This window comes from Chamaea fasciata, unplaced genomic scaffold, assembly GCF_029207755.1.
Source record: "Chamaea fasciata isolate MVZ Bird 193981 ecotype frontalis unplaced genomic scaffold, bChaFas1.0.hap1 SCAF_2, whole genome shotgun sequence".
In the NCBI taxonomy this organism is placed as follows: Eukaryota; Metazoa; Chordata; class Aves; order Passeriformes; family Sylviidae; genus Chamaea; species Chamaea fasciata.
The window spans coordinates 10,465,869-10,490,311 of NW_027094087.1; the positions used below are offsets into that span (position 1 = coordinate 10,465,869).

At 39.1% G+C, this 24,443-nt stretch overlaps 1 protein-coding gene across 1 annotated transcript in view; it reads right to left on the reverse strand.

Annotated features, from left to right (window-relative positions):
* SAMSN1 (SAM domain, SH3 domain and nuclear localization signals 1) overlaps positions 1-21,121 on the reverse strand; it is a 91,872-nt gene extending 70,751 nt beyond the window's left edge. Inside the window, exons 1-3 of the mRNA XM_066208508.1 lie at positions 21,024-21,121; positions 11,189-11,325; positions 2,463-2,600 (exon numbers count right to left, since the gene is read on the reverse strand). Of these exons, the coding sequence (XP_066064605.1) occupies positions 2,463-2,600; positions 11,189-11,212 (162 nt within the window). The 5' untranslated portion in view covers positions 11,213-11,325; positions 21,024-21,121. The remainder of the gene's footprint in view (positions 1-2,462; positions 2,601-11,188; positions 11,326-21,023) is intronic.
* Between the last annotated feature and the right edge of the window lie 3,322 nt (positions 21,122-24,443).

Below are 24,443 nucleotides of genomic sequence, written 5' to 3' on the forward strand. Positions count from 1 at the left end.
ATCTTGTTTTCCATTTCTAGAGAGTATTTTATAAATAATCATGTTGATTCTACAGCCAGCACAGTGACACAGCATCCACATGATATTTTTAGTTAAGTGCTGAGCTTAACTCTTTTATTTTCTCTTAAACCAGAAAATAAAACCCAGAGCCAGCCTTGGAAAACCTTCTTGTTAATACCTAGTGAGCCAAGTGTGCCCCTACACCATATAGTTTTGTTTTTATTGAGGATAAGCTTTATATTTGTTTTTATTGAGGATAAACTTTAATGATGAACAAAGGTGCCATTACCATTGCCACCATAATGTTTCCTTTAAGAAAACAAAAACATATGATAAGAGGTGGCAGAAACCAAAGTGCTGGATTATTCTTTTCAGTGTTATACACGTATCTTCATGGACTGTGCAGTGCTATCCTACAAAACACTGAGCAACGTGAAAGATATTTTGCTAAAATTTGTTCAGATTAATGTATGGGATTTTCTAATCCTACACTAGTAGCAAATCTGCTTCTGCAGGCTGGCTCAAGGAAAACAAAGTTCTTTACTGGATAGGTTGATTATTTTTCTTTAGCCAAACAATTATGAAGCCTAACTCTAAACTGATACAATGAAAAGTCTGAAGATTATGCCAAATAAAAAGCAGAATAAAACAACAAAAAAGCAAGAAACAGCCTGAAGTAAATAACCACTGCAGTTTTAAGTCTTAGTTTTAAACATTGTGAAAACCATAGCAGAGCATAGTGCTATGGGTGTGTCTTTCCCATACCTTGAGAAAATAAAGGGCATTTTCTATTAGTTTTCTATTGCAAAGTCCATTAGGATATCATATGTCCTATTCTGGGTACAAACCAGAAAACAAATATGCCTTTTTCATTTTCATTTTACTTTGTCTAAATACTGATTCTAACAGAGGAACATCTATTGGCCAAGGAAATATTAGTGTAGCAGTCACTGAATATTAAGTTGGTTTGCAGTCAGGGCAAAGGGGAAAAGACTGAATGGATGTAGAAGCTGTACTATGATGTTCATCTTTGGGCATGTGGAATGTCATGCAGAATACAAATACAAATACAAATACAAATACAAATACAAATACAAATACAAATACAAATAGTTTCCCACAATGAACATACCCCTGTCGAGATAGGATGAGGTTACAGCCATACTTCACAACCACAATTATACACTCTTAACTGGAACATGGTAGCTTGTTCTTAGAGCGACAAGGCCACAGCCTGGTAATGGGGAAAATCCTTGTCACTCAGGAGAGCATCTCCCACCTACTGCAGGAAAATGATAATGTAGGGACATTTCAGAGCCCAGGCTCACAGATCTTGCTGATGCTAGGAGGAATCATCCTGAGATCTCTGCACTGCTGCACTCTCAAAAGCAGGACCATTATTTACAGTCCCAAGGTGATTATGTGGAAGAGAGGGACATGCACAGAGTGAAATGGTTACAGCAGATGGGTCTGAGAACAAGCTGTTTTCAGTCCTTTAGCAATTTAACAAGTGCATGCCACAATTCCCCAGACATTCTCCCATCCCACCAGCTCCAGCACTTTCCCCAAGTAAATCCTGTGTTCAAACCTGCTGTGTGATATTGCAAGACCAAAGGCCCAGCAGTCTCATAGGTACATGGTACCTAACCCAGAGTGCATGTGAGTAAAACTTGGCACAATATCTGAAGGGAGGACAGTCTCCTCTGAATAATGAACATCCTGTTTTCCCCTTTATTCAATCACCAGACTCCATCATACATTGAAATAGAAACAGTAATTATAAGCAAAGGCACATTGCAAAGCAGAGAACAGGGATTATTAAATGAATAACATTATGAAATTTAATATACCATGTTAAAGTATTTGTCAAAGCATCATCTACTATACCAATAACAAGCAAATAAGAAAGGATTAAGTAGAGTAACATCATTTAGGAAGGAAAAAAAAAAAAAAAACAAACCAAAAAAACTCCAACAAAAAACAGAAGACAACCTTCTTCACGTTTGCCTAATGAGGTCTTGTAAAATGTCAGGTTTATTCCAGAGGCCATCAATTACAAAGTCCATGCAACCCATGCTTTAGAAATGCATTTTTTATATTAATAAAAAGGACAACCAAAGACACTGACAGTATATTATTTAGAGACAAACCATACCAATATCTGTACCCAGAGTTTTCATATACTGTTGTGAAGAGAAATTCCCTTGCCCAGTGCAGCTGCACTAATCTCCCTTCGCTGCTCACTGTAGAAAAACTCATGACCTGCTTTTTTCGAGTGTGCTTGTTACGGCTGGACAGAAATCAGGTCATTGGCTAGAGAGATGAGATTTGAGCAGTGGCCCTAAAGAGCCTAAAGAGTTCAAACTGTCAGATAAGCCAGCGCAACACACACGTGCCCACGTACAGAGCAATAGGGTTTTTTGCAAAGTGCATTGCACGCTTTGCAATTAAATGTTACTTACCAAAGACATTGACCTGTCAGGTGGCCCACAGCTCACGTGTGTGCTCACTGGAGTGGTAGCCTGGCCTTCAGGAGTTGTTGTATCCTTGGCTTCCTGATGTTCTGGGACAGGCTCATACAAGCTGTCCATCGAGCCCTCCTAGAATACATTGGAACAGAGATGAACACTTGGAAACATATTAAATTAACTGTAATTTTAAAAGGAAGATGTTTGTGTGACTTGCATAATGGAATGTGTTTTACTTCCTCCATCTTTTGAAATCCTTTATTTAATTTTTTTTTTCTCTAAAAAGGTGTATAGATGTTGATTTTAGTAAGTATGCAAATGCGGGAATTCACAATATCATGACTTAGACAACAGAGATTGCCATGTTAAAGCTGAGAGTACAGTAAAAATGAATATTATCTGCTCAGAAGGAGTAAATCCAGGTGTATATCTCTAACTGAACACTACATGAAAATTCCTGTGAAAACTATGAAAATCATATACCATGAAAACCTTTATATGAACCACAGAAATATTTTATAGTTACTACTTCTATATAGGGAAAAAAAAAAGTTAATTTGATGCAGAAAGGTAACCCCATTACTTAGAATTGGAGAGAAACAATGCTGCCAGCTCCCAGAATTAGACAATTATGGTTTAGGCCCCCAAAATAATGATAATGGCTAGAATTAAAAATTCCATTTGCATTCAAATTTTTGAACTTTGTGTTTTAATGCTCATGTAAGGTTCTTTTTACCCAGCCACCAAGAATATAAACATTTTAATAGAAACTAAGATTTTCACAATTATCTCACAACTCCAAGAGCTAGGATTACAAATACACGCTGCCATTTCATAATTCAAGAGTTAAGTGAAAGCAGATGGCAAAACTAAAGACACTCTAACTGATGATCCTAAATTTTAGATGTTGCCATTTTGATCCGCACTGAATATTTTCCCAGTGAATTTTGATTACTAATTTTAATTGCATTAATTAAGGAATAAATCAAATTTATGGCAGTGTGACTTAAAGCAGAGCAACACCATTGAAAGTAACATAGTATATCATTATTTAAAGGCATTTGTTCCTTTAGTACAGAAGATAAACACAGATGTATGTTTGAAGTTATATTATTAATATATAAGGCTTTACAGGCAATATTTTTGACTGGTGGAGCAGCAGTTCAAAGACATGACTAATTTTTGCAAGCACAATGTTTATCAATGGGTATTTATTTGCCTCAGTCTGCTAGATTCTTGACAAACAAAAATAAATATTTTGGGAGAAATATTTCATGGTAAACTTCTTGAAAATACTCAAATTACATACTTGAGCCTATTCTAGGAACTAATGAGTTAATGCTTCCTGGGAAATTGGTGCCTAGTTTATGAAACACATGGAAGTGCTGAACATCCAGCTGAGCCTGGGTTTTGACAGCAACTGCATTTTTTTTTATTACTGCATTTATTTTTTATCACTGTAAGTATTTTGCCATATAGCAATGATGGTTCAGCCTCCTCATCTGAAGTTGTGGATGGAGCACTTCTAGAAAAAAAATGATGAGTTTAAAAAACTTGTTACACATTTCCAGGGTTCTGCAACGTGAAATGGGACCATATACTTCCCCCTCAATCGGGAATAAAACACAGCTTTGGTGAAGAGAGTATTTAATGAAGAGACAGAAACATAAAACAGAGCTCATGTGAAAGAGAGAGTATGAGAGAGCTAAAAAGGGGGAGAAAAAAACAGGACAGTGAAAAAAGAGAGTGGTGTGGAGGAGGAAAAGGGTAAGAAAATACACAAAAAGAATGCAGAAAGAGAGGAGGGAAGAAGTGGGGAAAAGAGCAAGGATAAGAGAGGGAGAAGTGGGGGAAGGGTGAGAGGTGAAACCTGGAGAAAGGGAGAAAACATAACAGCAAACATGTGGGAATTAGTGGTTGAAAGAGGAAAAATGTGAGAAAGAGCTCAAGCAAGAAAGAGAAATCTTGTGTGAGAAAGGGTGAGCAAGTAAGAAAAATCAAGTGTGCAGAAAAAACAGCAGATCCATGTAAAAGAGTGAGGAGACAAGGAGTAGGACGTGCACGAAGAATTACGAGGGCATGAGGAAGAGGATGCAGGCAAATGGAGCACATGGGAAGGCTCAACTGCTGTGAGACAGAACACAAGAAAAAGCAACTGCACAAGGAAGAGTCAGCATGAAAATCAGGGAGCAAGTGAAGAAGAGAAAGAAAGAGGTGAGGTAACAAGGGAGAGAGAGGGAATGCGTAAAAGCAAGAGGAGATGTGAATGAGAGTGGGAGAGGACAAGAAAGAGAGCATGAGGCAGAGATATTGGATAAGAAATAAAGTTTTCCTGAGGCAGAGTTAACATAAGGGAATGGAAAGGTTGTGAGTGCAGGAGGAAGCACAGGAGTGTGTGAAGTGGAGAGTAAGCACAAGGGAAACAGCAAGTGTGGGTGAAGCGCCAGAGAATGAGTGAGCTCGTGGGAGAGGGAGGGCGCCAAAAAAGATCAAGTGCAGGGAAATGAGCAAGGGTGTAGCAAAGGGAGGACATGGACAAGAAGCAAGCAAAAAAAGCAAAACTGTGGGAAATGGTGGCCACAAGAAAGAAAAGCAAAAGGGTGGGATAAAGCCCATGGTTGCAGGAGAAACTGCCGGCAAGTTGCAAGAAGGGCGCTGGAAAGAGGGAGGTCACAAGAGAAGCAACGCCACAAGAAAGGGGGAGCGCTCCAGAAAGGGAATGCACAAGGAATAAAGAGGGAGAAAGCAGGAGGAGAAGGGCAGAGAAACGGAGTGAGAAAGCAAGCATTGAGATGTGAAAAGGGTTAAGCACAAGGTCTTGAGAAAGAGTGTGAGGGCACAAGAAAGGGAATGTAAGAGAAATCAAGGTGTGAGAAAAGGAAACGGAATGAGAAAGTATCCCTGCATGCAAGAAAGAGTGAGATGTGAGAAAGAAAGTGCCCACAAGATAGATTAAGAAAGCAAACATGACTGTAAGACTGAGCAAGCCCACATGAGAGCAAATGCTCACATAAAAGAGAACACTCCTGAGAAAGCAGGAGGGCACAGGAAAGAGTGGGTGCAAGAAATGGCAGGGTTGAAGGCAAGAGAACTGGAGAGCGCACAAAGGGAATGACGAAGTGTAGAGCAGGGGTGCAAGGATGGCACTATCATGAGAAAGGGCAAGTGCTTGAGAAATGAAGTGTTCAAAGAAGCACAAGCAGGCACAAGCAAGGCTGCAAGAAAGTGCACATGTGAGAGATACAAGAAATAGAGTGTGAGAAAAAGGAAGAAAGAATGTGAGAAATAGAGTGTGCTGGGAAAATATGGCATGCAAAAAAACCCAGCAAACACAAGGAAGCAAGAGTGGGGGCATGAGAAGAAGGGAGTGTGAATAGCACAGAGAAGAAGAGTGAGGAAGAGATGGTGTGCAGAAGACAGATTGCTCAAGGAAGAGGAGGCATGAGCAAGAACTGTGTGTGCAGGCAGGACAGACAGTGAGAATGAGGTTGTGAGGGAAGGGGTGAGGTCATGAGGAGGGGGGAGACAGTGCAAGAAAGAGGGGCTGTGGAAGAGGAAGGGGATAAGAAAGAGCAGAAAAATTTGTGAGAAAGAGTGAATATGTGAGAAATGGTGAAAATCCTTGTGAGAAAGCTTTCAGGAAAGAGGGAGAAAGGGTGCAAGCAAGTGAGCACCAGGGCATGAGATTGAGTGGCCATGAAGTATTAAGCAAGGGAGAAAAGGCATGCAGGAGAGAGTGAGGTCACACAATGAGAGAAAATCGGTGAGAGAGCAGAATCACATGCTCCAGACAAAAAGGATGAGTTTAAAACCTTGTCACATATTTCCAGGATTCTGAAATGTAACCATATACTTCTCCCTGAATAGGGAATAATACTTGACATTGTTGAAGTAAGGGAGAAGCATAAAGAGAGCTCATGTGAAAGAGAAGCATGAGAAAGACAAAAAGGGAAAGAAAAGAGAAGGCATGGAACAGTGAAAGGAGAGGGTGGGGGAAGAATAAAAAGATAAGAAAGGGACACAAATGAAGATTAAAAGAGAGAAGAGAGGAAGGGAGGCTTTTGTAGGCTCAGGTGAGCGCATACACAAGAAAGAGTGAGAACACATGACAGAGAGGATGAGAGGGTGGAAAACCAGGAAAGCAAGTGCAAGAAAGAAAAGTCACACAAAAAAGCATGGGAGTGAGAAAGAGAGCACCCAAAAAAAGAGAAAATACATCTTCAGTTTTCAAAATTGTTTTCTTTGCTTGCTGCTTTTATACTTTATAAGAGTATATTTTCCTTGTAGCAATTGCCTTTTTTGGGGGCAACTCGAAGCATTTAACTGAAATTGAAATTTTCTTGCTCCCTTCTATTTTTTTTACAGTTAAGTCTACTTTTATACCAAAACCTGCCAAGTCAGTAAAGCCTTTTCATTTCATATATTAATTCTTTTAGTAGTCCTGAGCACAGTAAACACCACAGAGGAAAATGAGAGATAGCAGAAAAAAGTATGAACCTGATTTTGGAGTAGTTAGCACATTTTCTTTATCCTACATGGAATAAGAAAGCTTTCTGAAGCTCTGCTTCAGGAGTTTTATGGGAAAAATATCCAGAATATCCTAGTTCAGATCTAGAAGTAAATAATTGACTGTAGCTCTTTCCTTTGCATGATATTATTTTTATCATGGCATGCAGAGACTAGGTTGATCATAAGGTGAAGAAGGAGCATTTAGTAATGCAGTTAGGTCATTTTCCATCTCAGGTTTAGGGGTGGAATCCTGTGTGTAGTGGGATGATAGCAATCAAACTAAAAGGAACAAGGACTATACAGAGATGATTATATGGGAAGCACTACAAAGTTCAATCACCTAGATCTCTTCTAATCACACACCACTTTGGAGGAAGGTCTTTCCACATTCAGCCAATCCTTCTTTGGTAAAACATATTTTTAAGTCCAGTCCATTTCTAAGTACCCTCATGTCCCACTAGTCATAGCAGCATTAGCACCTTTCTATTTACTCTATGGTTTCTTTAACAGTCTTCATACAGTCTCCAGCTAATACATAATTTACCCACTACATCACTTTTATTAATACCTATTCTCTCTGCATTTTGCACTATAGAAACATTAGCTTTTAGTGTCAAGGGCTTTTTCAGTTTATAACATTAGATGTAATACATTTTACATTGTGCTGTCAGCACATCTTTAAACCAACAATCAAAATAAAACATAACTAGTCCAATGCTACTGACAATCACTAAGAGGATTAGACTTTCACTCAGTACTTAACTTTACGTTTTACTAGCAGAAGTGGTGCTTGGAAAGGCACCATATGGGAAAGAAATAGAAAAATGAAAGGAATCTTGTTTGGCTTAAATCCTAAGAGCAGTGCTCAACTCGAATAACTGATCTGAACAACGCTGTGATTAGGAGTGCCACAGCCTTTCTTCTACTGGCCTTCTTACATGGGTTTCTGCTGTGCTTCCCTATGAAAACTTAACTGAAGGGCAGGGGTTGTGAGTATGAGTCAGGATAGGTTTAACAGGCACTGCTCCAGGTGAATTGGTGCTAACCCTAGTGTATATATCCTTGATATTGGAGAGCCAATTTAGGAAAACAATGCAGGAAAAATATGCTACCTTAACTAAAGGATTTCACTGTTCAATAATAAGTTTCATTTATCCGATTTTTAGGATTCTGATATTTATTAGGCAGTCTATCAAAACAGGTGGTTTGGCAGCATAATTTCTTGCAATTCATACAAAAGCAGTGCTTGATTTGGGACTCTCTCTGTATATTGCCCATAATACAAAGAGTATTGTTCTGATTCAGTTGTCTGACATGCTAAGCACCATGAGATGGAAAAGACACTGCAAATTTAGGGTCTAAATTCGACCTTTTAACATAATATATCTACATTAAAAAAAAGGGACATTTGTCCTGTTGATCATTTTGTAAATGAAAAGGGACACAAGGTTTTGAAGGAAAATCTAATTTTCCTGCACATCTCTTGAGATGGAGGCAATGAGTCTGATCTGATGAGAAAAATAATCTCAGCTGAGAAACCAAATCATCTTGAAGTCAACTCAGGACACAAAGTACTGCTGGGGAAACACCCCATGCTGGAGCACTCATACCAGGAGATCAGAGGGCTCCCAGGTGGTGACAGATTGGAGTATTCCCTATTTGCCTCACTGGGAAAGGGAGACTCCAGTTCAGGCTCCAAAGCCCCATTTTAACCATCTTGTGACTATTATGTGTCTCCAGCCTCCACATCACCACTTGCTACACTGGCCCATACCAGTTTTCATGCTAGAACTGTCTCTGTTTTATGCACAGGTATGAAAGCAAACCTAAACTAACATTCAACAGTACAAACAGATGCTCCTCTACTTGGATGTTCAACCACTTTGAATCAGCCAGACATCTGGTTAAACAGAATATTATTGTCATTCTCTCAGGTTGTAGATTACTCCAAGCACTGTACTCCACTACAGGGTAGAAAGCTATTTTCTGAGCTATAAACCAGTGTATTTTAACAGTATATGCATATGCACACATACGTACACACATGCACACACTCTTTGCAGTCTGAAATCTTGTCAGTCGGTCTAGATGAGATAAATAGTTTAATGGGAATATCAATTATTTTGTACAGCTCTTTTTGTTCTGTCTGTCAATAGTCTGAATTTCACTTCCATGGTATCAGGTTTAGCAGTTACACCAGACATTCACTCTAAGTAAATCAACCATGATTTCTATTCCTTGGTGATTATTTGCATCTACTAAGGAACTGTCTCCCCTAACACCTTTAAAATTTGCCTTTGAATCCTAATTATGTTGTTGCTGTTCTTTATTTCTGGCTTGACTCTCTTGAAGGGAAAAATACCCTTAAATTGATACTACAACTATTTTGTAGCCAGCCTCTCCAGGGTCACAGGATGACGGAGTAAAAGTGGCTAGTGCACATACTTGGACCACTGGCTCATTTCCAAGCTAGACAACCTGAATACTGAAAGCAACTACCCCATGCCACAGGCACAGGGAGGACTGCATAGGGCTCTTCCTTTTATGAAACCCATTAATGACCTATAAATTATCTTTAGATGTTGATAACTTGTGAGGTGTTTTGCTGGGTGAGCAGAAGATTACCAAAGCGGACAGAATGGCTCTGGTGTAAAGCTTGTAAAGAACGGGGGTTATCTTCTTAGCAGAAATCTTTAAACAGAACTAATTATTTCATTACAGAAACTATCATGGCACCAGCTTTCACTTGTCTGAACCATCCATTATCACAGCAGTCATTGCCTCTCCCACAGAAACCCTGGGTGCTGCACACTGAGTTTAACAGGAAAACTGAAACTTGACCTACTCTCACCCACACCATCTACCTGACATTTCATCTAAATGTTGGTTCCTCAACCGATACAAGGCTCAACACCCTCTTTAAAAGTGAACTACTTAGAAAACAAGAAGCTGCTCCAACAGAACAGTAAAATACGGACAGAACAGTTCTTTCCCGAAGAACTTCTGAAATGAGTATTTTCAAGCTGTTACAGATTGTACCACAGACTCACTGTTAACTCTGTACAAATACATAGGCAGTCACACTAAACTATCATCAAAATTGTCACTGAGTTCCTAGTGAATTATTTTTCCGACTGACTTTTGTCACAGAATCCTGAAATACCGCTGCATTTTACTTTAAGTACAAACCATCTTTTAATCCTTATGATCTGGAAAACACCAGGACTCTGCACTAAGATAGTATTAGCAATCAGGAGCAACGATTTACCCAAAGCAGTTGCCGTATTTGAGTTTGCATTAGTGTAGCTTGAATATCGGCTTCTATTGTTCTTTCTAAATGTATGGGAAAGATATACTAAACATCAGGACAAGAGATGAAAAATGGGCAAACAAATCTACTGTGCTGCATAAATACAGCAAATATACTCAGCTAATTACCATTACTAATACTGGGCATTGGTATTGGCAGATGGCTAAGCTCTTAAAACAGAAACAGTTTCCATGGATTTCCTATCCTCATTTACCTGTTCATTCTGAGCAGTTGCCTTGGGGCAAGGAAAGAGAAGGGGAGGAAAAAAAAGAAAAATAAAAAACCAAAAAACCAACCAACCAAAACAACAAACAAACAAAAAGAAAGAAAGAAAAAGTGCAAAAAAGCAACACCAGCTAAAGAGGGTCTCAAATCAAGTCCTCTGTCTATGTGCAAATACTGCCACGACTAAATTATCCCTGATGACTATGTTTTCATATTTGGCTAACAGAAAACTATTGCTTGAAAAGTTCTAACAGTTCTCCCAAACTACTAAAGAAGGAAAACGGATACTATCATCTAAAGTAAACCAAAAAAACCACTACTCATTGTAGTGTAAAACAAGTTATATATATATTTAGTAATTTTATCTTACTTATGAGGTGCTTTGCCATATTTGGATTAAATGCCTCATGACTAAATCTGCATGGTTTAGCAATAGTCACAGATAGTGCATGGCACATTTATTATACATTCTCTGCCTTATTTTTTACTGAATCATATTTTGCTACATACAACTTATACAAAAACTCCTTCTAGGCTAGAGAGACTGTTGTTATACAACCCTTGCACCATTTGTGACATAAAACCTTCATTATTTTTCCATAAAAGCACACCCAGCAGTTCAGTTTATAAACTCAGTCAGCCACTAAAAAAAAAAAAAAAAAGTGTGCACACTTACCAGAGAAAAACAGAAGAGATTCATGTTGGTATTGAGATCCACTCCAGCACCCTAAAATTATGCTCCACAAACTCCTGCTGCACAATGCAGTTCCTTCTTGCTCTCCCAGCTGTTTGTACATTTCTCCCTGGAGATTACTGCAAGATAAAATCCCTGCAATAATCCACTGGATTCAGAGCCCATTATCAAATGAGACAGGCTTCCACAGGCCAGTACAAACTGTTTTCTGAATTAAAGAGCAATGTTTACTAGCAAAACAAAAGCACGGTCTGAATGACTTTCATGAACTCAGAAAATGCTCTCTTGCAGGCTGTTGTTTCCATTAATCATCTAAGAGAAAGAATACTCTTTCTGTCTGAGACTACTTGCACATGCACCTAACTCCAAAGCAAATCTTCTCAGCTTACTGAGATTATCAAAAGACAGAAATTCTCACAAAGTGCAGGCTTCCTATACACAGGAATTAATATACAAAAATTAGTAATTGTTATTGACTACGGTTTGATTGGAAGCTTCTTACTTACAGACCTTGGGAAAAAGCTTGTGAGCCACAAACAAATTATTAAAAATATCCACAACCAACCAACTAAAAACCAAGAAAAACTCTCAAATTGTACCCCTGTACTCTAAAGAATAGTTACCAAACTGCTGCCTAACATGTTGATTGATGATGAAGACTAGGATTAAACCAATTTTGCCACTTGAAAACTTGGCAAATCTGGAAAATAAAAGAATTGGGAGTGGTCAAAGCTGATCCATGGGTTATAGTGAGAGGTATTATAATGTATACAGGCAAGAAAACAAAGGAGAAGCGACTGTAGAGAAAAACAGTAGTCTATGTCACTAGATGGTATAAATCAGGAAAATTCCATCACCTATACTGGAGTAGAACTGTCTAACGAAGAACAGTACTGTAAAAGTACTGTCAGTCTCAATTTTAACAGATTATGAAATACCTGAAATTAGACTGTGTATACTATTGCCCACCAACCCACAATTAATTTCCCATAAATTAATTTCCTACATCTTTTATGCGAATGCTATGAAATTTGATTACATGAACAAGCAGCAATTGTTGCTGCTTTGTTGCAGCAGTACTGAAGAGAGAAGCTGAAATTTACCACAAATGGAGAGGCAGTGTCATTTTGTAACCATGATCTTGATTTCCTTTCTTTGAGCCCACAGCTTCATATTTGTAAAGGACAGACATGTCTTTCATCACTCCTACTTCTGAGTGTTTCAGTTTATTCCAGAAATTTTGTAGTCTAAATCTGCATCCCAGAAAATTTGAAATGTCTGAACCTTGGCAGGATAAATGCATTTTAACATAAGTTGGTTTCTACCCTGAGCAAAACCCAAACAAGGCTCACAAAAACAAACACAGATAAGATTCAGGATTTTAAAAGGAAAAAGTCTCAGCTTACGCTTTTCCAATTTGCTGTGAAGTATGTAAAATTCTTTTTGAAGGCTTTTCCCAGGCCTCCATTTAGTTTTAATTTCAGGTTGGTTTCACATATTAGTAAAGTAGGGTTGGCTGTGAAGAGCTTTATGACAAATGTTATCGTTTAGAAGTAAATTAATGAGAGACTTCTCATTTACTCCTCCTATAAACTTGAGGAACAGTAACAGATTTTGTCAATTACCACTTAGTGACACAAAAATAGACATTTGAGAGACCAAGCTTGCCACAGATGGGCTTGAATTTGCTTTATGGCTCACTTGCTAGTTTTCTTTTAAAGGAGCAAGTTCTCATCCTTCCTGTGCCTCAGTTTCTCCAGCTGGAAAAACGAAACTAAGATCATAAACTTCATGTGCAGAGCACTATGAAAGTAATGACCAAAAGCACCCTTCTCCAGCTACAGAGAATTACTTTTTTTATTTTTATTTTTTTTTTAATGCCTATTTACAGTAATAGCTATCTGGAAAACTCCAGCAAGACTGAAGAGCTAGTAAAATGAAAATCAGTAACTCAGGGGAATGTCTCTTTCATTCAGACTGATTTAACTCCTTGGATTTGGGTTGTAGCTTTAGAGGCGATTTGGCTATTTACTCTAAAACATTTATGAGGAAGTTTCTTAATTTTATACCACAGATCCCCAAGGGAAGAGTAGCTAAAAGGGCAGACCTTAAACTAAGCTATTAAGTTTTCATTTTGCCTATATTTGTAGACATGCAGAAAAGATATTAATTTAAGAATTAACATTAAATAAGAAAAAGCAGCCTGTACCTGCAGTTGCAGATACACACATATGGCAAAAAAACTGTGTAGAAAGGCAAAAATGCACATTATTACATGGTTTTGGGTACTGTCAGTGTTAAAACTCTTCTTATGAAAAAGTAACACTTTAGATGTTTATTATTCACTGATAGAGCCTTCAGTAAGGGTCAAGTTTGTTGATGGGCCTAAACTAGAGATGACATTAGACTACTAGATAAATCACAAACTGTAAGGAAACACCTACTAGAATAATTAAAATAAGAATCAACAGCTTATTATCAGGATGAATAATGTAAATAAAATTCGCAGCAAGAGTTCATAATGCCATTTGATATCACAGCTGTCTGTGGAAAGAATTTGAACTTTGAAAATAATTTAAAAAACAGTAACTAAATAGATCAAGTTTGAAGGTAGCATCAGTGTTGTGACCTCTATGCATATTTTATCTGGTATAAATAGAGCACTTTGGTGCAGCAGTAGCATAACAAAACAGTAAACTCACACTATGATAGGGGGACAGGAAAAAGTTCTATATCAAATACTTGAACCTTCACTTTCCAGCTTTAATCTTGCATTACTGTTAGCTTTTAATTCTCTTTCTTCACTGCTGCATGATTTCTACATGCTTGGGCTCTACATCCTCAAAAAAAAAAATTAAAAAGTTGCACAAATTGAGACTTTTGTGTATTGAGTTTTCTATTTCTGCACAATGAATAGACTTCATAGCTTGCATCTTGTGGCATCCTTGGCCTTTTCAGGAAACTGGATTTAAGCTGTGCACTCACAGCAAGTGGCAATCCATAATCTAACGTGGTATACCAGCAGTAAAGGCCAAGCCATGGTGCAGGTACTCTCCATTGAGCCCTAGCTCCAGGTTCCCCTTCCAGTGACAGCCACTCCACTGGTGCAGCTTCATCTGCCACTGGGAGAACTCACTAGCAGGGCTGTTTAGTTCACAGATTTCATTGTGTGATGGACAAAGATAAAATAATATATTCGTAGTTGTTAACTTGGATGCATCTGGAAGCAATATTTACTCCTATTCTCTTCCTCCTCCTTTTTTTCCTCCTACAGCATATCAATCCTTAATTAAAATGCACACCTACTTCTCTTCTGACCATCACTTATTTGTCATCTGAAAGTCGTCATACAGTTTTAAAACTAAAAGCAACAATGCTACTGCCTGATATAGTGCGAGTGCTAAACATGTAACTACTTATAGGCTGAGTGGTCACTTTTTTTTATTCACTCCATGTAAATTTATTACTTTATCATCATTTCAAGGTAAACACTGTGCATTTCTACTATCTTGGGGGATAGTGAGAAATTCAGGAATTAAGTCAGAGGCTTCCTCCTGCTGTCCCATTTCTCTGGAAAGAAGAACTTTCATCACTTACTCTCAGCCAGTGCCTATTCCATACCCCACATATTCCCTGACATGTGAGGGTGATCCTGCAGGTGCACACTAGGTAAAATCCCTGTCTCCTTCCAGGTCCTGCTGTTCACTTCCAACAGGCAGGTGACAAAGCAGTTCTGTGCAGAAATGTGTGATCCACAACCCATGGCCAAGTGCTCGATGAGAAGCCCCTCTTTGAACCTGGGAGACTTCTACAATAATTTAAACATTTTCTCTCATGCACGTCCCCTGAAGACACTCTAAATGCTAGAAAGCTCCATTTCAGACTACCTGATAGTGGTCTAACACAATAGTGTCTCTAAGACAGAGCTGCTAACATTTGATATTCCTGAATCAGATGTTCCAATCAGTGGCTCTAAATTACATCTACTTAATAGTTTGGAAAGGACCCATGAAGTACCAGCTAAAAATCTGATTCCTTAAATGGTATTGATTTTTTTTTTCTTTTATAATCTCCTTCAATTTAGAGGCAGCTTCTTCATTTCCTCCTTTTACCTTCAGCAGCTAATTAAAAATTGGTAAAGAAAAAGCTTCACAATTCTCCTCACCTGTGCCAGATTGCAATAGTCTGTTTCTCCTCTGAAAAGAGAATCTTACAGATGCAGGGATAAATTCAATACAGCAGTTTTTACGTCTTTGCAACAAGGATTTTAAACAGAGTTTAACTCACTTAGAGATTATTTTAAGCTTACTCAACATAAAATGCTATAACATTTACTTCAGCCCAGAAAATCAAGCAAATAAAGACAAGAAGAGCCAATATTCCCTAACTCAAAATCAAATAGGCAAATAAAATGCTTTCACAGTTTCCAGGATCCCAGGGAAGCTCTGTGCCTATTAAAGTCACTGGCAAAATTCCCATCAAATTCTCTGCAATCAGAATTTCACGCACCTTCTCCTGCTAACTGATCACATTTAATCACAGCATCATAAAAGCCCATGGTGTTTTCCATATGATTCATTGTAACATTTAGCTATTCCTTGAGGCTAACCTTCTTTGTAGGATAAATAACCACATTGTTCTTTCTCTTGTTCCAGAAGATTTAATTTTGTTTTTCAGAGCATTTATATTTTAATGAAAGGAAAAACTGCATCTCTGTTTTAGAGAGGAAATGTATATTTCCTAAACAGGCGGGCCAAATCCTTTGCTCTATAATTTACAGAAACTCAATGAATCAGGCCCACACATTCTTTATTGCTATCTAGCACTATACTGCAATTTAGAGGGAAAACTGCTAACTTCTATCATCAGGTCAATTTATGTATTATCAGACAAAACTGATGTCTACAGTGAATTATGGGTATAGGAGTCATTATCTTCCCGGAGCACCTTGAAAACGAGATGTCTAATCTCAGTAATGTAAGTTTCCTGGTTAAATAAATCCCTTGTGCTCAGTAATTCTATGCATTTATAGAAAAGATGTCACCCCCTCCTTCGCCCCCACACCTCCTTAGACTTTAAAAAACATTTTAAATCCTCAAGGGGATTTGAATCTTCACTAAACAGAATTGATTTCTGTACTTGCTAGTTAGTGTTCTTAATCACGCAGTTCATGCATTTTTGTTATGTAATGGATTGGGAGATTCAAAGAACTGGCCTGTTTTGCAAACATTTCGTTTTCCGTCACCCCACTTCCCTTTTACCTGGATGGCTTTTTTTTTTTTTTTTTTTTTTAATATCAAGATGACAGTACTCTGCTGGAAAGAGCTCCAAACAATCAGGGTTGCCTTCGAAGTTTGCAAACACCCAGGCCTAGTGGGAACAGTTAGAACAGAATTTGGAAAGGCTAGCAGAGTTTTTCCAATCCACTCTGCAAGAAAGATTACCTCTCCACTTTTGCCTAGGAGAATTCAGGTTAAGGCCTGTAGTAATCTATTTCTTCCTTGAGAGCAGGATCCAAAGCTAAATGAAGGAAAAAAGAATCCATCTATTGATCTGAGCATTTCTAGCAATTTAATTCAGAGTTCCTCTACCAATTTATATGTTATGGAGGATATAGCCTGAGGACACATTTTTGTTGGTGACAGGACAGGGGGACTGAGGTCTCCCTCAGCAGATTTGAGAACACCCAGCTGTGTGGAGCTGTGGACATGCTGGAGGGAAGGGATGCCATCCAGACTGGCCTTGACAAGCTCGAGAGGTGGATCTGTATGAACCTCATGAAGTTCAACAAAGCCAAGTGAAAGGTCCTACACCTGGATCAAGGTAATCTCAAGCACATAGACGGGCTGGGAGGAGAATGGATCCAGAAGGAGAGAAGGGGGAAGGACTTGGGGGTGCTGGTGGGTGAGAGGCTGGACATGCCCCGGCCGTGTGTGCTGGGAGCCCAGAAACCCCCGTGTGCTGGGCTGCATCCAAAGCCCCGTGGGCAGCAGGGCAGGGAGGGGATTCTGCCCCTCTGCCCCACTCTGCTGAGACCCCACCTGCAGGGCTGCATCCAGCTCTGGGCTCCCAGCACAGCAAGGACAGGGACCTGCTGGAGCCAGGCCAGAGGAGGCACCAAGGTGGTCAGAGGGCTGGAGCAGCTCTGCTGTGAGAAAAGGCTGAGAGAATTGGGGTTGCTCTACCTAAAGAAGAAAAAGTTCTGAGGAGACCTTTAAGCACCTTCCAGTATCTGAAGGGAGCCTACAAGGCAGACAGTTTACAAGAGCATGTGGTGACAGGACAAGGGGAAATGGCTTCAAACTGACAGAGAGTAGGTTTAGATTCACTCTTAGGAAGAAATTCTTCTCTGTAAGAATGTTGAGGCACTGACACACATTTCCCAGAGAAGCTAAGGGTGCCCCACCCCTGGAAGTGTTCAAGGCCAGGTTGGATGGGGCCCTGAGCAACCTGGGCTAGGGAAAAATGTCCTTGTCCATTTCAGTGGGGTTGGAATGAGGTGGTTGGTCCTTTCCAATCCAAGTCACTTGACGATTCTATGATTCTAGGACAGTCTATCCTAACTTGCCCCCAGTTCCTGTGACCACAGACACCTAATCCCATTCCCAAGCACTGCCTTATCTTCAGGACATACCCACAGATGGCTGCTGACAGCACCAGGCTCTGACTGAAACAGGAGCCAGCTGCTTCTTACAGCCCACCCTCTACCCCCACACTTCCATGAATGGCCTCTCAGCAGAATGTACTATTTCATCCATGCCACCATATTTTCTGCTGTTTTGGGGGCTGGACCTGGCTCTTAGCCAGCCAGTTCAGATTTGCATCTGCCTAAATTTGTAGATGCAACACCAAATTAAAAATATAATTTTGTCCTCAGGAATCTTCCCCAACACTCTCATCAAATCAGGAGGAACTCACTGGCAGACAGTTAGGCTGCAGCAGCATCTAGAATAAAAAAAAAAAAAAATAAAGCCTAACAATTGCATTGGTGAACTCCTGGGTCAGGTTCCCATTTACTTATCAGGCTTGTGTGAAACTCCCCACTTTGGAAATCAAAATTAGGAGCTCAGAAATTCCCCACTTAGTTTTCATTTACCTAACCCATGGATTCTTAGCTGATTCAGATATGTACCTGCTGCCTGCAGCCTGTTCTTTTATATATCATTCCTAAACAAATTCTGCTGTACAAGTAACACATTTTGATTACACTAATTCTAACCTAGATTCGGGGTCTGTATAAAACCATTTTCTGATAAAAAAGCAATCCTTTTATGCAGCCTGAGAAGACCAGCAATCCACAGCAGTTACACCTTAAGGAGTACAACAGTGCAACAGTCGCTGTTGTGTCAAATAAAGTTTTTCTCTAACACCTTGCAACTTGGATTTCAATCTGTACTTAGAAGAATCCAATGAGATTCTAAATATTCTAGACCACTTCTGAAGTGTGCACCCAATGCACCCAAGAAGTACAAAACTTGCTTGAAAGACAATGGTCTGAACACTTAAGGGCTGCAAATACAGTCATGAGCTGGAATAGACCACATAAAATAGTTCATGCTTCAGCAAGTAATAGGTGCTGCCCACAGAGCTCTTCTTGCCACCTTGCTGTTTGACGCAGCTTAACAGCTCCACACAGTGTGGATGGAACATTTATATCCTGTGAAGTTGCTCTGGCTAGATCCTGGTGGATATTAGCAAAGCTTCGTATTTCTCGTCTGGGCTGTGCCAGCTGATCCAGTGTCCCCAAGCAGTCACAACCGGGTAGCTAATCCTTAGGACAGTGTTACTTTTTAGAGGCAAGGAGACATCAACTGACGCAGTGGCAATTTGAGCTGTTTACATCCCTGTGCATGTGATTGCAGAGCCTCCAGCTCGGAGTGTCCTCGTTTTTGACTATCCACGACCCTGCTAAACTGTCTTACTGCCTCTCCATGTGTTATAGCACTTTCCATCACTTCTACAAACATACTATGCCATGTGAGAGACAAACTGTATTTGCCTTTTATGGCCCCTTTGAAAAAATGGCAGTTCTCATGCCCGATGGCAACTCATGACTTTATGTTCCTCCAAAATATGACCCCTCTGCACCAGCTAAAGCAGGCTTTTACTAAGGTAATCAAATATGCAGAAGAAGCCAACGTTAAGGGGAGGAAGTTTGTACACTACTGTCAGGACATGTTGTAAGAACAACACATGGCTGATGTGTTCTAAAATATTTAGGGAAAACAAAATTTAAATTTGATTATCACATCCCATCAGTAAAAAATTGCATTGGCTACACACTGTCTGCAGCAGTCACATTAAACCAGGCTTATACAGTGGGAACAGTAGATGCCATCTGCAGCCCTAGAATAATCTTGGCAGCACACCAGCACATATTCATTTCTGTGGAGAACAGCCTTGCTTGCTGTAGCTGAGTCCTCATGGTACCTCAGATGGCCAAATTGTCTCAGAGCTGGTAACTGGATATTATCACTCATTTAAATCATCCTGGTTAAACAAGATGCTTGGAGTTGGCAGTTCCAGAAACTTTATGAAGGTTGAGCAGGGTAACCTTTCCTGTCCCCATGCCCTGATTTAGCAGAACATGATTACCTCAGGCAACTGACCAAAAGCCTGTGATGAATAACTTGAAAACTGGAACATACATGAAAAAGAAAAAAAATAGACAAAAAATCCCCAAACTAGACAACAAAAAACCTGCTGCTGAGGAACTTTCAGTGTTGTTCTACTTTAAGTAGAACAGAGTCTTTCAGCAGAACAATTAACATCATCCTAATGAATTAGAGATAGATTGACAGGGGAGACAAGGGAAAATGCCAGGCAGTATTTCTGTGTTTGGATAGGAATTTCTATCTGGATAGACTAACCTCTTTTAATTTATGAGAGCAAGGAACTATCAGGACAGTTCTTGAGGAAGACTGGCATCCAGCAATTTGCAAAAATAGTATGGACAACAGTTACAGTTCAAAGGCTTGTACATCAAAGAGTGACCCATTCCCCTGTGACTCTCCCTGCTCTTATTTCACTCAAATTCTTCAAAGTGGGATTCAGTGGAATAGATGACTGGGTTTTTATCCTGGATAACCATGGAACAGCCAAGATTTACTCAAACTATTGAATCCACATGTAGTTCAAAACCCTGTTGCCAAACGGAATACAATGCTTTCTGTACGCAGAAAGAAATCTTCACAAATAAACTCCAAACAGCCATCAAGAACAGCTTAGTGCATCACACACATATTGGTTTACAAACACATATTGGTGATGCAAACCTCTAGAAGCAGTTTTATCCAGGATAGTGGGTAAGTGGGACTTCAGAGGTGGCCCTGCTGGCCATCCCTTTCCACCCTCATCACAAGCAGTCACATGGCACCAGTGGTATCAGATCTAAAACTTCACAATCTTTAGCACAGTTATCCTTTCAGCATCCCCATGGCAGGAAATGTACAGTTGAGTTTATTGCCTGTATCATTAAAAACTAAAACCATGTCACCTAGCAGTCACTGAAGAGGGAATGTCTGAAGTCAAAATGCTGATTTTCAAATCTGTGTTTTCAGTTGCTTCCTCACTCTTAAGATGCTTAAAGACACTTAGAAATGTAAAGTCTGTCTGTGCAAAAATTCAGACACTGTAGATTTCTTGACAATATTTAGCAGCTAGACAGCTACCCTACATTTAAGCTAAATCAGGATCCATAATTTATGCATTCATGTTCCTATGATACCTCTGCAATTAATCTGACTGCTTTCTTCAGAGCAACCTTACCCAAGGAAGCTTTGCAGAGAATAAGGGTAGAGGAGTGGACAGGACTTGCCTTTCCTGCTGCAACCCACCAGTCACAGCACCCTTTCTCCCTAGGGTTCAAATTTTCTTCTTGTTTTCTCTTCTCTTCTATGTGATTTCAGCACACCAGTTGATTTTCTCCTTCTCCAGAACCTTGAATCAGCTGTTCTGCTTTATGCAGATTTAGACATCAGTGGAGCTAAGGACAGGTGTGTATAAATGTGTTTGTGCATGACTCTTTGGCCTGGTTGCCAGAGCAGTCCCTTGACAGAGGATACAAGTGGATTCCCCAGTCAGAGCCCAAATAAATATTAAATATTGATTTCACTGGAGTAGAAATGAAAATTGTTGCAGCAAGTAAAAAAAAACGTTTAGGAGGGCTGGCAATGTGTGCTCAGTGAAGAAGTCTGCAGAAAACCAAAATTTTAACCACAAACCAGAGTTGTAGATTTGTGTACTGAGCATCCAGCAAACACCCTTATTCATCCTCAGAATGAAACTGGAAACAATCTAATTCTGAAGTTAGTTTGTAAACTGTGCAGTATATGTAGTACAATTGCCAATCTTATTTTCTTTATTACTTCTGTGTGATCTATTGAGAAGCAAAGGCTGGAATGCATCTTACTCTGTCATCTCCCTCTGCTCACCACTGCATTCCTTCCTCTGATTTCTGGGAATTTCCAGAAGAGAAAAAGTGAGGGTGAGGAAGGAACCATTTCAAAAAGACAGTGGCAAAGTCAAATGCAGAGGACTGATTTTTAGTAGCTTGCTGCTACTAACCACAGGGAAGTCAGTCCATTTTGTGACCAGTGCCTTGCTGGAAAATCCCAGTTGGATTGAGTGGATGCAGGGAATCTTGTTTGAAAGAAAATGATGGCATTACATGAAAACTGAATAGGAGAGAATAAATAAGTGTGCTCATATCCCTAGCCTGGAACTGGAAAGTTTCACTGCTCCTGCAAGTGGTGTTAGCCATAGCCACAGCCACAGTTTTGCTGGGTGCCAGTTTACACTTCCTTAAAGAAAGCATATTATTTATCTCACAGACGCTAAGAAAGGCATAATATATTATTAAGGGATTAGGCAGTCAAAAAGAAAAAAACACAATGTGAGGGGTGGAATTACATTTCTGAATATGACTAATAAAAATTTCAGTCACTGCTGGAGATGGGACACTCATCTGTTCTTGACCAAACATCTCAGTACAATGTGTCTGCTTGTGCGGTCTTAAGCACTCCAGAGATGTTTTCCCATTTTCAAATAGTCCCCTAAATCCCCATGCTACCTCTAAATTTTGTACTAACTTGTTGCAGCAGAAGATGAAATAAAGTACAGCCTACAAAAAGAAACCGGGAGCAGATGTTAATAGAACAAAAGCTATGAGAAAAGAAATAGATCTGTAGCACGAGTTTTCAGTGGAAACAGAGACAAAAATACCATGTAAGAGAGATTCAATGCAGCTGTCTGAATGTTCCAGGCTTTCATGCAGAAATCCTACTGAATTTGACAGAAAGATATAAAGGAAAAAAAATTAATCAATTTACCACTTTCAGGATGAAATGCATACTCTTTAGGCAGAGAAATCTTTGTGCATATATATATATATATATATATATATATATATATATATATATATATATATATATACACACACACACACACACACTGGGTTCCATAAACTGGTTTGTGACATCTAGAAAACCTGCAAGTACAGATTTTTTTTTTAATTAAAATACATGTTATATTAATGGGCTTCTATTTATGAAATGAAGAACTATTCTGCAATGGCATCTTTACAGAAAAACCACAGTACACTAGCCACTTGAGCTTTGGATTTGCAGAAACTCAAAAATCATTGAAAAACTACTGCAGTCATAAAATTCTGCTAAATCCAAGTGCACAGATTAAACAGAAGTGTCTAGAAAAATTGCCAAAGCATCCAAGTGAAAACAAACATGAGGGAGATATAATTACAAGGGATAACAAGACTTTGGTTGTAATCTCTTGCATGTATTGGTATTATCAGCTGAATCTTTGGGTAGGTCTGATCCAAAGGCTGCTAAATGTTAATGAGGGTATTCCTTCTGATCTTAATATGTTTGGAACTAAATCCTAAACCATTTCAGTGGTGTGATGTGAAGCATGGTGTATGAACATAAACCTTGTATGGCATTAAGTATCAAAACCAGTGTCTCATTATTCTTTATTTTTAATATAGCAGAAATAGCCTTTTCAGAAATAAAGTCTCCAGATAACAAATTTTTCAGCACTGCTTTTCTTGAGTCCATGCACTTAGACTTTGGCTTAGATGTAAGGTGAAGCAATTAATTTCCTCTGTTTGGCAGGTGAACAGAACTCTTGCAATGCAACTTTGACTTTCATTTTAGTTGCAGACTGTTATTGCTAATGAAAAAAAAATCCAAAAAAAACCCCCCTTCCCAGCTTTTCTACTGTATCAGCTGGATAAATTGTTAACACTTAAGAACTCCCTAGGCAGTAATGAATGACACAGTTTTCTGTGTTATCCCTGATAAAGTTTAGGATATGGAAAGCAGCTTAATCCTCTTTCCATACTCTCCCATCTGTGCTTTAGAGCTACCACAGTAAATTACTACATACTGAAGCACTACTTCAGATGCTATTTCATATTTTCAAAGCTGAGATAATTTTACTCCACAGTGTATTTTTTAATCTTTGTAAGAAAAAGTAAAATGGTTAAGGAAGTCAGGTCAGATAAAATTGTTGAATTTAAGAGATGGGTGGTAGTTTACAGTGAAGTAAACCTTTTATAAAGGTTACTTGGAATACGGAATTAAGCCAAACAAATTACTTTGTTTACAGAAAATCTGCAATGTGAAGTGTTAAGATTTAACTCAATTGTAATCTGCTGTTAATTATAAGACAGGAATCCTATAACACAGGAATCTCAAGCTGACAAATACGGCTTGAGGCACTCTTTATTGTACCTTAAACATGCTATTGCCTGTGTCTAATGTCTTTGATCCTACTTTCATTTTGCAGAATGATTTTACTTGGTACAGTGTTGCCATTAACCTGCTCAAGTCACAGTCAGGGCTCATTTCTTTCTCTGTGAGGAAAGTTTAAGTTTTGCGTTGGATTTCTCCATCTTTTATCAGATGTGCCTTTTGCTGCTGTCTAATCATTAAGGATAAAGGGACTGATTTAGTATCTATTGGAGTAAATTGACTGACTCAGTTCAGAGGCTGAGCATAAGCAGCTGCTCCAAGAGTAAAAGTGAATGCAGTGAGAGATTTTTTATAAACTTCTCTATCTTGCATTTTTTTGTATCCACATAACCCCCCACATTTAGTAAAACTGAAAAACTCCAGTCAGTACAGTGTCTTGCTCAGGTCACCATATGGTTGTGAAACAGCTGGTTCATGTTAAACCTTCAAAAAAATTGAGGTTATTCTTAGAGGAAGCAGCCAAT